The sequence below is a fragment of the Haliaeetus albicilla genome, chromosome 3 (genome assembly GCF_947461875.1).
Source record: "Haliaeetus albicilla chromosome 3, bHalAlb1.1, whole genome shotgun sequence".
Classification (NCBI taxonomy): Eukaryota; Metazoa; Chordata; class Aves; order Accipitriformes; family Accipitridae; genus Haliaeetus; species Haliaeetus albicilla.
In genome coordinates, this window is record NC_091485.1 from 26,265,223 (window position 1) to 26,280,357 (window position 15,135).

General features: G+C 40.8%; 1 protein-coding gene across 1 annotated transcript in view; it reads left to right on the top strand.

Annotated features, from left to right (window-relative positions):
- LAMA3 (laminin subunit alpha 3) overlaps nucleotides 1-15,135 on the top strand; it is a 121,207-nt gene that overhangs the window by 81,170 nt on the left and 24,902 nt on the right. Inside the window, exons 42-50 of the mRNA XM_069779178.1 lie at nucleotides 881-994; nucleotides 4,787-4,896; nucleotides 6,788-6,868; nucleotides 8,072-8,178; nucleotides 10,807-10,857; nucleotides 11,247-11,398; nucleotides 11,939-12,049; nucleotides 12,149-12,260; nucleotides 12,822-12,989. Of these exons, the coding sequence (XP_069635279.1) occupies nucleotides 881-994; nucleotides 4,787-4,896; nucleotides 6,788-6,868; nucleotides 8,072-8,178; nucleotides 10,807-10,857; nucleotides 11,247-11,398; nucleotides 11,939-12,049; nucleotides 12,149-12,260; nucleotides 12,822-12,989 (1,006 nt within the window). The remainder of the gene's footprint in view (nucleotides 1-880; nucleotides 995-4,786; nucleotides 4,897-6,787; nucleotides 6,869-8,071; nucleotides 8,179-10,806; nucleotides 10,858-11,246; nucleotides 11,399-11,938; nucleotides 12,050-12,148; nucleotides 12,261-12,821; nucleotides 12,990-15,135) is intronic.

Here is a 15,135-nt window from a genome sequence, read left to right on the forward strand (position 1 = left end):
GAATTATCTGTATACGGGAAGGCTCCATGCCCAGGAGAAATTCCTTGTACTTTCCCTACCCTTGTGCTTTCCCTGCCCATGCCAAGCAAGAACCTGATTCTAACTTACTAGTTACTACCTTCCTGGTTTAGGCTAACTAACTCCGTGTCTCTTGCTTCATTCATAATGTTCCTCTGGTTCAGCTCCCTATTTAAACTCAACTTTGATCTGACAGTCTGTGCTCCTGCTCCTGTGCCCTCAATAGCTGAACATTCTTCTCATGTTTCCCAGGCTTCTGGGGCAAGCCTGTACTTAGAAATTTGACCGCTGTGTGTTTTGGTATATCACCTAGCTCTGTCTAAGCATGGCTTTGTATAGCTCTAGATAGACTTATTGTGGAAGTCATGATGAATTAATGTAAAAGATATCTCATTAGAAGTATTTCCAAGGAATACACCATAGTTAAATTAGTATCAAGATTTCATATAACCACTAGCTAATATGTGAAATTTCTGTATGTTCTTCTATGAGAACACTGTAGTGTGAATCTATATTCAAATCTTTTTCTGTGGTTTAAAAGTCATATTCTACACCTTTGTACATAGCCACAGGAAGTGTGTTTTGCTCAGAGGTTAGAGTCAAAATGATGGAATCCCCACTACCACAAAGTGTAGAGCACTTGTTCAGATGAAACTTCTTCAGCTCCATTCATTGCTATTCACTGTGTTAAAATACTTGTAATTTAAACAACAATATGGGCTTAGGAGAGCTTGCAACAAAATATACACCTCCACTGCTCCTTGGAAATGGCAAACAATTTCAAAATACGCTTCCCATAACCTGTACAACTTTCTTTCTGCCAACACTCACTATTTTTTCTTTCTCTCTGCTTACTCTCTAGGAATGTGGCCTTGGATTTTATCGTGAGACTAAAGGATTACTTACGGGACGCTGTGTCCCCTGCAACTGCAATGGAAATTCAAATAGGTGTCAAGATGGTACTGGAAAATGTATTGTAAGTAACTACTAATATTCAAGGAATGAATTGGAAAAAAACGGGAAAAAAACATTTACCTTACTGCAGTATAGACTATACAGTATTGTTAAATTCCAAGCAACCAAAAATAATCCTTGCATGCCTCATTCTCTATACCTTGTACTGTTAATGAGCGTAAGTTGCATACACTTACATGTATGTTTAAAGTAACTGTGGGTGATTAGAATAATTTGTGTCCTCGTTTTTGTTCTCTTCCTTCCCCTATTTTTGTTAGCTCATGGTACAAAAAGTCACCAAATGAGTATATATGTAAGTGTTTGCAGTTCTTTGTAATAAATATGGGTCTTATCCTGGCATATGCAGTCCTTAGTTTTATACATATATACTAGGGTTTGCCAATGCTGGCAAATGGCACATTCTTGCATAGCATAGCCTTTGCAGAATCTCTTGTTTAATCAGCATTGGTAAATCTTCACTAATCTTAATCTACAGCTAGGTGGATTAAAAAATACTGGAATAAATAAGACGAGATAAAGGGGATAAAAGTTAGATTAATTAGAAAATTTCAGCCATTACAGAAGATATAGTGGGGCAGATTTTGCTCCCTGGCACACCGTATTAAACCCAAAGCAGCCTCATGGGAGTGGATCAGCCCTCCTAGCAATGGAAGTGTGACATTTGGCCGACTGTGCTTCTCCAGCTTATATCCGTGACGCTTCTTTGAACAGTTTGTTCTGAAAAATTCCCACTTAAAAACTTTTCACTAATTTTTCACTTACTGTGTAAACAAAAACCTTGCCAACGCCTTTCATGGTCTGTCTTCTCTGTTATTTCTTCCTTGTTCATGCTGCATCCATTCTGCCTGCGGTGCATTCCTGCACGTTATGTCATTCCCCCTGACTTCGTCTCAACCAACCCTCTTGCTTTAATGGAAGCTATAAACCAATTCAGCACATTCTGGGGGATGACTTACAGGCTGCTGCTTTGGAGAGGCAGGACAGGCCATGACAGGAAAGTGCTGCAGCAGAGCGATAAAGATGAGGAGGTTTTACTTCAGATGAAAATTATAAAGGGAAAAAACCTGCAAATTTCACTTTTACCTCGTGAAGTATGTGATTTAGGTTTCTCTTTATCCCCTCCTTCTCACAGCTGGATTAACTTTCAGCTAGATAGAGCTAAATCAACACTTGGCCCTGGGACAAAATTTAGGGCGAGCAAAGTCATCCAGGATAATGCGGTGAAAAATGAAAGCCCGGAGGGCCTGTGTTTCCATTATGAGCCTCCACCTAATAAGGAGCAAGTTTGTTTCTCTGTAGAGGAGCCGTGGGACAAAGACCTGTAGTGGTGCAGAGAAGACAAGGAGGCTTCCCAGTGCGGAGTTGTCAAGTTTCATATGCAAAGTGCAAAGCTTGCTCCCTTGGCCTCCTCCTTCCTGCTCCTCGCCTGGAGCGCTGGACCCCAGTACCTTCGCATGTCAGCGTCTCTCCAGTGACAGCCCCCAGAGGAGGCTCTGTGAGGTGAAGCTCAGGCTGACCCTTTCCTCTGTGGCAGCAGTGCAATCCTCCCCAGCTCAGGCGATACCTGTCCCACCACGTGCTGCTGGGAGGAGAGGGGTGCAGTGCTGCACTGCTGAAAGTGGAGGAGAACAGAGCGCAGGAGGAGGTGGAGAAGACGGAAGAACTGGTTCTCATGTGCAGGAAAAAGCCGACCCTCTGCTGTACATCAGGCTTTGTGTCCTCGTGGTCCCTGCCTTTGCTCCTGAAAGGCACGTTCCCTCAGCAGCAGCCCGGTGCTGAGACTTGCTCATCCCATGACACGTTGTTTCATGTCACGTAACCCCATGTACAGAGGTGTTTCTGTTGTGGCCCTGACACACTGTACTCTGGCTTCCTTGTACTACCTGGGCGCATATGGAGTCAGCGGAAAGTTTTCCTTTCAGAGTTTGCAATGCACGGCGGTTCGGAGATGCTGTGACTTCAGGGGTGTCTCTGGCCCTGTGAAACTTGAAGGAAGACCTGTGAGGGAGTTGCTGCTCTAGCTTTATTCCACCATGCCTTGGGAGCACTGAATTATGTTCTCTCCAGTCTTCTACGCCATGTAGCAAGAGGAACAGCACAGCACATTCGGAGTGGCTTATATGTGAAATAATCTTAAATTTTCTTCGTCAGTTATGGAATTGCTTCGGTTTCTGCAGACAGAGTGAGGAAAACAAAGGCCAGGAGATAAACTGGGGGGGGGTGCTCCAAGATGAAACCAACACAAATATTTTTAAATACCTCTCTTTTACTTTTTTTGAAGTTTAATTTATTCTTCAGGATTATCAAAATTTGCAATAATTATTCAGAAACAGTCTGAATTTTCCATGAGCTTTTTGCAGGAATATATGCACCAGGTTTTGTAGTGGCTGCGTTTTAAAATGGTTCCTTCTACAAACATAATGCCTTCATATTACTTTAGCTTCCCCTAGTTAAATGGCCCATATATGAACCAGAGCTTTTCCTGTTCTTTCCCAGAATGTTTCACAAGTGAGCCACAAATTTAGTTCCTAACCAAAATGAAAACAAATTAGGCATTACTACGTGCGGAGGTCTGAGGGAAGGGCTGTTGATGTGGTTGAGGGAATCTGAGTGCAGAGAAATGTGGAGGAGAATGGAGTGTAAGAGGAGATGGGAGAGACAAAACTGTTACTCACTTGTAGGGAAAAATGCCCTTCTGCTGCAAAACATGGTAGCAGGGCCTTCAACCATAGCCCTAAGCCGTCAAAGTCCATGAAATGGGAGTGCAGTCTGCTCAGTGACTGCTTCCAGCCAACTTCCCACTTTCTTTTTCCATCTTTCACTTTATTAGTGTACCCTCAGTTCTGTGGGACACTGGATCAGTCTGTTCCACATTGAAGAAAACAGTTTTAGAACTTCGGAGCTTTAACGCTTCTTGAGTGTCAGTTGCATGGAATTTTTATGGCTGCTCAAAAATGTATTTGAACAACTTCTATTTTAAATTATCACTGCTTTAGGTAATGCAAAAGCAACTTGCTCATCCTCTCCTCTTAATTATAAATGTAGAATCATTAGAATCATTTAGGTTGGAAAAGACCTTTAAGATCATCGAGTCCAACCAAATGTGTGTGACAATTAGCACCTGAAAGAATGTTTCTAAAATAAGATATAATTCCCAACAATTTTATAATGGAAAAAGTGGCTCAGTTGTAGCAGTTTTAATTGTTTTCCCAGCCTTTGCTTTTCATTATTTATTCCTGTTACCCGAGATAAATATAAATTACATATACAGTGGAGAAAGTACATGAGATTCAATTCCGATCTGAATCTACTAAGAGAAATACTTTTTATATTAATTTTGTGGATTTTTTTAAAGAATGTACTTGGGCTAAATTACTTGCATGCTTTTAAATGATATCTGCCTTCTAATTAGTGTTGAAATGCAAAATTTAAACTTCCCTTTAAACATAATGATTTTTAATTGAAATATCAAGACCTAGGGAGTGCATTAATGGAATGTTCATTAACAAACTATGCATCTGATTGAATTTCTTTTAAAATATGTTTAATGCTGCTTATTTATCTGTTGCTTTTCCACAATAGTGAGCAAATTGTGCTTTCTACAATTAGAGAATGACTGGAATCAATCTATCTTGGTCATGAAGGCCGTTTGGCAGTAAATGCTTGATTGTGTGGAAGGGAAAGAACATATCCTCTGAGCAGATTGGCTATAATTTTTTTTCAATAATAATAATAGTAAAGCCATATTGAGTGGTAAAGCACTGTTAATTGTCTTGCTTGTTTCCTTTTGAAGAACTGTCAGTATAATACTGCTGGGGAGAAATGTGAGCGCTGTAAAGATGGTTATTTTGGAGATGCCACTCAAGGTTCCTGTCGGGTGTGTCCTTGCCCTTATACAAACAGGTACAGTAGAAGGTCATGAGTAGTCAAGCAGAGGGGAAAGGGGAGGGGAAAAAGAAAAAAAAAGAAAAAAATCCAACCCAAAACCCTGCTACCATAGGAGGATAATGATCTTTTTATGTATTCTCATATAACCCAACATGGTGGGGCTCAGACCCATTTGACGTATGTTAGACCAGCAGTAAATTGGTGCTCTGTCTCACGGCATTGCCTTTTTTAATAAGCTGAGTATTCCAGTTCTCAGTGAGTTCCTGAACCACAAAGGCATGCTGCTTATCGCCTGGGAGAGCCCCAGGCAGTTGTAATGGGCTTATGTAGAATACCACCAGTAACTCCTTTGTAGTGAGAAATACAGGATGGAGGTCTTTTCCCTTATTGGGCATATCCAGAATCTTTATTGTTTACTGAAATGCAAGATGTAAGTTATCCTTAGTCTCAACGTTTAACACCATTACTCTGGCTAGGAGATAAGTGACAGCAATGAAACAAGCATTTTATATGAATTCAGAAAATTCAGTAAGATGCAAAAATAATATAAAAATATTAAAGCTCTTAAGCACATATCTAGATTTCTGAAAGAGTATGGTTGTTCTTCAGGTGGAAACTCTGTCTGAAGTACAAACAGACTGAGCTAGAAAAAATTAAATTTCCTTGGTTCTAATAAGGTTGCCAGGCTTTTAAAATTGGGCAATAAATTGCATTTGAAATGGATGGTATGTTTAGCCACATTGTTTGTCATCATTGGTCAGTTCTCAAATGTGAAATGTGTTAAATAAAAAAAAAAAAAATAAAAAAAACAAGCTATGAATTGCTAAAGGCACCACATAGTATTTGCCAGGTGCAATAGCAAACACCAAGTAGCCTTAAGTAAGAGATTTACACTAGCAGACAACAGACAGGTTTTTCATTTATCGGGGAACTCTTTGATAGATCTGGTTTTGACAGCATTGGCCTCTTCTGCAGGTGCTTGCCTGAGGCTGACTGAACATATTTTTAGTCATCTTTTGCTTTAAGAGGGCTGGAATACCTAGGGAGACCATAAACCTTTGCAGTTTCATAGCTGCACATTAGGGTGGTAAATACCATTCCTGACATAGGAAATGCACCCCACCTGGCATTATTGGAGTTGACAACTTTCCACCTAGTCAAATTATATGTAATTCGTAGTACAGACATCTATCTTTGATACACAGACTTGCTTTATCCAATGGTTCATAGATTAAAAAGTGGAAATAGCAAACATGGCCTATCCCTGCTTCACTTCCTGCCTTCTCCTTCCCAAACATTGGCCAAAAAATGGTTTTCATCCCATAGAAGTTTGAATCTAGATGAGTATGCTGGGAAGAGCAGACAAAAGTATTCATTGTGTTAACCAGATATACTCTAGGGCTTCCCAGAATGGTGCACAACTCTATTCTGCCTTGGTTGAAAAAAACCCCAAACAATATTAGCAACATAAAAGAATCTTCTAATGTTTCCATCCATAAAAAAGAAAAAAAAAAAAAAAAGCTATCCAAACAGGAGGAAATGTTGTCTAGCACAGGCTATTGATTCTTGCCTAGTAAGATAAAATAGCTACCCAGACTTGTTTTATGTTAGAACATCACTATTAAGGTTTATTTTAGGCATTCCTTTGGGTAATGAATTATTATACTCAGTTCAGAGGGTCAGGAAATGATTGGTTTTTTAGTCTAAGGAAAGAATTTAGAGGAAAAATATGAAACTTCAAAGAATTAGTCACAGCAATTTATGTAGAGGCAATTAAATTAACTGAGAAGTAATTTGGTGGTATAAAAACTTTTTAATCTGAAAGTTGTTTAACTGACCTTAGCCTCTGGAGTGTAAAACCCATTTGATGATGTGCTCACAATAATATTTTTGCTTCTACTCAAAGATTTGCAACTGGCTGTGTGGCAAATGGTGAAGAAATTCAGTGTCTCTGCAAAGAAGGCTATACCGGAGTTCGCTGTGAACGGTAAGTGACTTGTTTCTCAAGACCGAGGTTTTTGAGAGGCACCATAAAAGGAGTTATGTCTCTACTGGGTAATACATGAATGTATGCATATGCATAGTATGCATACGTATGCCTTGCCTTATCCTGCATTCTTTCTGGTAAAAATGACTCCCACTTTTTCCTTTTTCCAGTTGAAAACATTCTTCTATTTCCTCCAATGTACTTGGTGCTTCAGTGTTCTTAGTTACCCAACAGCAACGATGAGGCATTTAACCCCATGCCCTTCATCGCAAATCATTCTGATGTGCTCCACAGGAGGAGCATACAAACACAATGCTGAAGCCATCTCTTTTGCTGGAAGATTGCAGCAGTTTGGCAAAGCACAAGAACAGCATGGCAGTTTCAGGCAGGCAGAGGAAGCAATTTCACTGAGTTTCAGATCCAGGGAGAATTTAAGCATAATGGAGTGGTGTTGTCTGGCCAATAAGTCATGTCTCACCTGAAGACAGTAGCACATTGTCTTGTGCTTCGAGACTGTTACCTTTGACATCTAAGCTGCAGTTTATAGACAGATTTTCTCTTCCAGATCTAGCTGTACCTCAGCTGCTCATCATGGCCCTTTGATCACACATTACCATTCCTATAGATCCTACAACAGAGTGACTTCTAGGCATATTAGCTAGCCAGTCTGGACAATATATTTTACCTATAAAATATTTAGAGATCATTCACACAGGCTGCTTTGCTGGCAGATAGCAAGAGGAGGTATCACCCAGCAGAAGGGTGATAATGTCATTCAGTGCCATTGCTGTTTGAAATCTCAACATGTGCTTGCAGCATGATCGTCCTTAATATGTGTTTTCTGGTGGGATCACGGATCAGAATGGTGTGGTTTGCTGAGTTAAGCCTTGTCAAATTCTCTATGTATCTATATCTGTGTGCATTGCATTTTTTCAGATTAAGTGAATTATTCCTATACAAGCATTGTGGGAATTCTTGTATTTTTAGAAAAAAATTCTGCAGTACTTGGAAAGATATTTTTAGCATAGTGCAGAGGATACTGTAAACCAAAAATATGCCCTTTTTATCTAAGTCAAGACATGAAATCAAAAGTTCTTGAAAGTTTCTTCAGGAGAATAACTGAGGTTTTTTGTCAAGGGAAAGTGTATTTCACAAAAGTAGCTTCAAATATTTAATAAAAATTATTTGTATCTCTCTATCTAGCTGTGCTCCAGGATATTTTGGAAATCCACAGAAATATGGAGGCTACTGTCAGAAATGTAACTGTAATAATAATGGACAGCTGGCTAGCTGTGACCGTCTGACTGGAGGTACGTGAGGGCCTATGAATATGGAAGGGAGCATTGTTCTCTCTGGGAAGCAGAGATGGAAGGTACTTAGATCAGTTGAACTGAAGGAAAGATGTAGACTGATAGGAAATGCAGATCACTTTTAACAACAAGTAAGGTTTCCTAACACATAACACCATGGTAATACAGGGGCTGTCCTGAGTAATCAAGTTCACCCTTGTAAACCATTTTGTCATGTATTTCCCTTCATAAATACTACCAATTTTATTTTGGTTTTCTGTTTCACGGGTATGTTTTAAAATGCATTATGGTTCCTCCTCTGACATTGTTAAGTCATATCTTGCCAGCCTGTGTTATGAGCTTATGAAACCAAGCAGTCTCAAGATGCCCTTTTAAAATGTATTTGGGACAGATCAGTGACATCTTCAGAGTCTGTGTCAGGCAGTGCCATCTTAGGTATCCAAGGTAACTGTGTTTACAGCGGAAGTTAGGACCTGACTCGGGAGGCTGTTTTATAAATCCTGCTGTATACCATTATGCCATCTAAGACATCCATGATTTTCCCAGTATCAGTCATACATGTACTGCACTACTAGTAAGCTCTTGTAAGAATATTATGCCACTGGCATATATTTGCTTTATCTATTACAATTCTGAAGTAAAGGCCCCAAGCCTCCATTCCTCAGACTGCCTTTACTTCAATCCTTTGGGATACTCATTTCTATACAGAAACACATAGACTACTGCTCCTGAAAAGGACCTTGATTCTCCCATATTTTCATTCCCCAATAAAATTACACTTTTCTTTCCCTGTAGGTAGCTTTTCCTTCTCAGACATTAGTGAAGTGTCAAACTAATAACTCCTAATATTTCCATGCTCTTCATTTCTCTGCACTACTCTTCATACTGCATTCAAATGACTGCCAAGGATCACCTTATCTTTCCTTGGTCACAGAAATTAGAAAACCAGCAAGTGATGTGAACTGCTGTTGGCAGCTGGTGCAATTTTTCAATAGCTAGTTCTCATTTCATATTTCATCATTGAAGTAATACATCTTTATTATATTTATACCTTGTGTGGAACAGATCCAAGCCGTGGATGTTTTGTCATTCCTTTCTTTTTGAAGCAAGAGTTTGCTAGGACAGACTAATCCGTAGGGCAAAATTCAACAAGCCAGTTTGTTTTCAGTTTGTCTCCAACTATATATTCTGATCAGCCATCTCTTTCTCCACATTAGGAATAAAACTCTGTGTGATCATCAGCACAGCATGTTCTAGCAGGTTTCTTGTGCGTGATGTTTGGCACTTGGCCAGACTTTTTCATTTCATCATTTCTTGGCTGATGTTGTTTGTGCACAAGCTGTAATAATAGTTTTGTTTAATTGGTACTTCACAGCGACAGCTGAAATGTGCCTGGTGTTAGCTGAATTACACAACAGCAGAACTGCACGGGTATTTGAATTTCAGAATAATTTCCTTCGTTCTCTTACAAATATATGCTTTGTGACTTGTCTCCTTTTGGCAGCAGCACTCACTACCGATACCATTTAACTTCCTGATGACTTAATGTCCAAGTGCCAAAGGAAATGTTTGTTCCAGGCTGTTCCGTGCTGCTGTTAAAGTTCAGGTCCAATTTTATCACTGTAACTTCTCACAGTTGCAAGCTGTTGTTGACTCTTGACAGCAGCAGTCTATACCCTGAGTGCATCCTTTTCCTTCAGAGTAAAAGACATGCACAGCCCTTTTCATTTTCAAGAGATGAGAGTTTGGCAGTGGGACCAAGCCTGTAAAAGGGACTTGGGCATCAAGATGGGGAGATTCCTGTCCGATATGATGGCATTTTTAGGAGCCAGTTTCTCTCCTGCCTCCTAGAAGTTAGGATCCCAGGATGTTACAATCCCATGTGCACCTGGAGAATGTTAAGCTTCTTATAATGGGGTTTGTAAAACAAACAAACAAAACAAAACAGCACACTGGACAGGCAGTCACTTGTGCTAGCTTGTTGGAAAGTCTGAGGGCAATGGTTGTTATATATCACCTGTATCTGTGGTCAAAGCTCCATGCCTTGGGTTACATACAGCACCTCCTTCCATGCACACACTGTGGATTTCTCTCAAGCTTGATTAATCCCTTAATCTTGCAAGCTGTGACAGGTATGAAGGAAGGCCATAAACATTTCTCAATTCCTTGTGGGTAAGACATCCTTTGTGGAATCAGAATCTGTGCTTTGAACATGGATGCTAAGGTAGATAAAGGGTTTGAACCTATGTCCTGGGTAAAATGCTTTAACAATATAGTCTTGGCTCCAATCCTGGTGGTGTTATTCTAGGCAAATTCTAGCAATACATTCAGCACACTTGATGTGAGAGAGCCTCCTGCTGCTACCCAAGCAGCATATATTGGGGTGAGTTACAGTCAGTTTCCTTTGAGGGATGAAAAAGGTGTTGATCTCAGCAAGGCATAAGTGGGAGCTGAATGTTTTGGCATGCTCAAGCCTTTTGGGCATTTCAGCTTGTTCACAGTGTATGGATTTATGAAAGGGCAGCACCATGTTGTAATGGCTGCCAGTCATGAAAAGTGATGGCAAAAATGCAATAGTAGTATGTCCATAAGAAACCTTTGGTTACTGATGACGTCTTGTGATTTCAGAATGTTTCAATAATGAACCAAAAGATGTGGATCCCAATGAAGATTGTGACCGTAAGTAACAAATAGAACTGCACTGAGATTGCCTTCTGCTGGCTTTGGATACATACTAATGACTCTTTTAAGGGTGGCAGAGTTTAAAAAGGACTGCAGGTGTCCTGTAATGAATGTTTTAGAAGCAAACGTTCAACCAAACACTTGGAAAAATGATAAAAGAGGTGGTCAGCTAGCCAGATGTAAATGCAGCCTCCTCCTTTTTTCTGGCTTTGGTTACTCTTCTTAATGCTGTGGGTTTTGTTGTTGCCTTTGTTCTTCAGGCGGCACCAGGTGACAAGCATCAAAGTGTTTCCATTGCATCTCATTTATTAAAGGACTCAGTGAAATGTTGTCTGCACCAAATATCAATAATATGTATTGTTTTCCTTTGCTCATGCTCCCTCCAGCTTGTGATAGCTGTGTAATTACACTGCTGAAGGATTTGAGCACAACAGGTGACGAGCTTCAGCTGATTAAGTCTCAGCTGCAAAACGTCCATGCAAGTACCCACACACTGGAGCAGATGAGACGTCTGGAAGCACGCATCAAGGACTTAAAGGTAGGCACACATAAACAGAAAAGGGGATTGCAGATTAAGTGTGTAAGAGCTGAACCTAGGAACTTATTCCATGTTTTTGTCAGCTTGCAAGGAAACATACATCAGCTTTTGATTTCAAATACCAGATGCTGACAGCAATGGGCTTCATTTGTTAGAAGGCAGCTATTGTTTCCATGTCGTGCTCAGAAAGAGAGTCAGTATCTCTGCTTTTTCTGAGGCCTGCTCACCTTGAAAGCTATATCTCTGAGGTTTCCCTATAGCTCTGTCTTTTTCCAGCACTTCACGTCTCTGCCTTACTGAAAAACCCCAATATTCCAGTTGCCAGTACAAAAATTTATCCTAAAAAATTTTCTTTGGTTGGACTAGCAGTTGCTATACTCACAGATATAAAAGCCCAGGTTTTGGGCAGCAATTGGTCAGCCTTCATGTCAGTAATGCTGCTCTTATTTACCTTGGGTAAAGATCTAACCCAGTGAATTTTTGCTTTTTATCTCCTGTGTATGGGTGATTTATTGGAGTACTTTTTTTCTTTCTTTTCAGGTCTTATTGAACAATTACCATTCTGTTGTTCGTAATCAGGGTTCAAAGGTAGATGAGTTGGAGACAGAATTCATTAACCTAAATCATGATATAAATGCTCTCCAGGAAAAGGTGACTTACCAAATCAATTTAAAAATACACATCTCTTGACTACATATTAGCATGCTGTATCCAGGTATTTTTAATCTAATCAGTTTTTTCCCTTGCTAGGCTGAAATGAACTACAAAGCAGCTGAGATATTATTTAATAATTTTGGCCAAACTCATCAGAAAGGAAAGGATTTGGTTTCACGAATACAAATAGTTGTCAACAATATACAAGGTAAAATTAGTCTCTAACTCCATAAGGTGTTTTGGTTTATGGAATCTTTTCAGTTTATTTACAGTATTCTTAATTAAGCATGAGAGGTTTTCTTAGAAAACAACTTAATCAATTAGAACTTAGACATAGCTGTGGAATTCACTCTTCCTGTTAGAAATCTAGTATATTATGTTAGTTTAGGAGCCTACCTTCCCTATGTAGTGAATAGGGACAGAGAAGCTTTACCACAGGGACATTTAGAGCAACAAATTGACTATCCTGACTTTAGTCTGACTTTAGTCTGGGTTGCTATCCTAGGCTCTTTAAAGTTAGAAGCTTAAAATTATTGCTGTGAACCTGGTCATTTGGGACAAATTTCAAGCCCAATGCCACCTTACTAGCCCTGGTCATGTGACAAGGGATACTTTTCAGCTTATACAATTAATGCAGAATGGGTCTGCTTCATTAAAGAATTTGGGAATAGGCATGTCTTTTTCAGAAAAGAGCCTGGCCCTGTCATTTGTGTCTTTTGCATAGGCTTAAGTGCATCCTCTCTTTGACTTTGACAATACTTTCTTTCAGTGCTCTTGGAACAAATAGCTGGTACAAATGAAGAAAGTAACAACTTGCCCTTGGGAGATGCTGCCAAAGAACTGGCCGAAGCTCAACGCATGATGACGGAGATGCGAAACCGCAACTTTGGCCAGCTTCAAGCAGAGGCGGAGAAGGAGAGAACAGAAGCTCAGCTGCGTAAGGGCTTGTTCTCTCAGCTTCTTACCCTCTAGAAAGATCAATCTTAAATCTGAAGCATTATTGATTGTTTGGGATGGAGTGCAGGGAGGGGCATTTTGCAACGTATCCCTGGGGTCTGTGGCAGTCCTTGGTCAACAGGAAAGTGGTAGTTCTGGAGGGGATTTAAAGGCATTTTTATTTGTTATGGAAGAAAGTGAGTTGAGCTGGGGAAGAAACCCAGTAGATCCTTCTTTCATAACTAGATCAAACTCAGTGAAATAAAGATGTAGCCGATCCTCACATACTTATGCAGCGCTTCTGTGTATTATAATATATAGGCTATGGTACATGCAGCTATTTTAGAGGAATTACAGATGTAATTTAACAACAGATTTTCAGAAGCTGCTAGCATAGTCCAAGGGCCAGATCATACAAGGATAAGGAAGTTCAGAAGTTCTAGTTGCACTAGTTGTACTCCCTTTTATGTTCTCTGCCTGTGTTTGACTGGGATATTCAGAAACCTGATTCTGGACATCATAGAATCATTTAGGTTGGAAAAGACCTTCAAGATCATCAAGTCCAACCGTTAACCATGCCCACTAAACCATGTCCTGAAGTACCCTGTCCACTCGATTTTTGAACACCTCCAGGGATGGTGACTCAATCACTTCCCTGGGCAGCCTATTCCAATGTCTGACAACCCTCTCAGTAAAGAAATTTTTCCTAATATCCAACCTAAATCTCCCTTGCCACAACTTGAGGCCATTTCCTCTCATCCTATCACCAGCCACCTGACAGAAGAGACCAGCACCCACCTCACTACAACCCCCCTTCAGGTAGTTGTAAGAGAGCAGTAAGGTCTCCCCTCAGCCTCTTCTTCTCCAGACTAAACTTGCCCCAGCTCCCTCAGCTGCTCCTCATAAGACTTGTGCTCCAGGCCCCTCACCAACTTGGTTGCCCTTCTCTGGACATGCTCCAGCACCTCAATGTCTTTCCTGTAGCGAGGGGCCCAAAACTGAACACAGTACTCGAGGTGCAGCCTCACCAGTGCCCAGTACAGGGGAACAATCACCTCCCTGCTCGTGCTGGCCACGCTATTTCTAATGCAGGCCAGGATGCCGTTGGCCTTCTTGGCCACCTGAGCATACTGCTGGCTCATATTCAGCCGGCTTCCAGCCAGCACCCCCAGGTCCTTTTCTGCCGGGCAGCTTTCCAGCCACTCTTCCCCAACCCTGTAGCGCTGCATGGGGTTGCTGTGACCCAAGTGCAGGACCCGGCACTTGGCCTTGTTGAATTTCATACGATTGGCCTCGGCCCATAGATCCAACCTGTCCAGATCTCTCTGTAGAGCCTTCCTACCCTCAAGCAGATTGACCCTGCCTCCCAACTTGGTGTCATCTGCAAACTTGCTGAGGGTGCATTCGATCCCCTCATCCAAATCATTGATAAAGATATTAAACAGAACGGGGCCCAACACTGAGCCCTGGGGAACACCACTGCGGACCCGCCGCCAACTAGATTTAACCCCATTCACCACAACCCTCTGGGCTCAGCCATCCAGCCAGTTTTTCACCCAGTGAAGAGTACACTTGTCCAAGCTGTGAGATGCCAGCTGCTCAAGGAGTATGCCATGAGAGACAGTGTCAAAGGCCTTGCTGAAGTCAAGGTAGATAACATACACAGCCTTTCCCTCATCCACTAAAAGACAGCAAGAACAGCAAAGTCACAGGCTTATCTCCTAACCCGGGGCATAATTGAGGAATGTGAAAGGCCTTACGAGTGATAGTAATTTCCCCTAACTTTGGACTTTGATACCTACATCTGAGTAACTCTTCTGTGTCCTGTCTTGCGGGCAGTGAAATGGGCGCTCTTAAGAGTGCGATTCATTTGACCTCATTTATAAATGTGCCTGTATCTCTCTATTGATTACAGAGAAAGCTTTGATGACTAGCACAGATGTAGATGTCTACCTTGTAGATGAAATTGTTGATGAAATTGTGTTAGTTCCATATAAAAAAAGAAAACAATTCAGTATTTGTAGGTCATCTTCATCCTTACTTAAATTAGAAATAGCCAAATAAATGTTTATCTGTGCTCTGTGTCTGCAGCAGCAAACTTGTGAGCAGATTTGATCCAGTGAGATGCTGAATAGCATCTCTGCTAT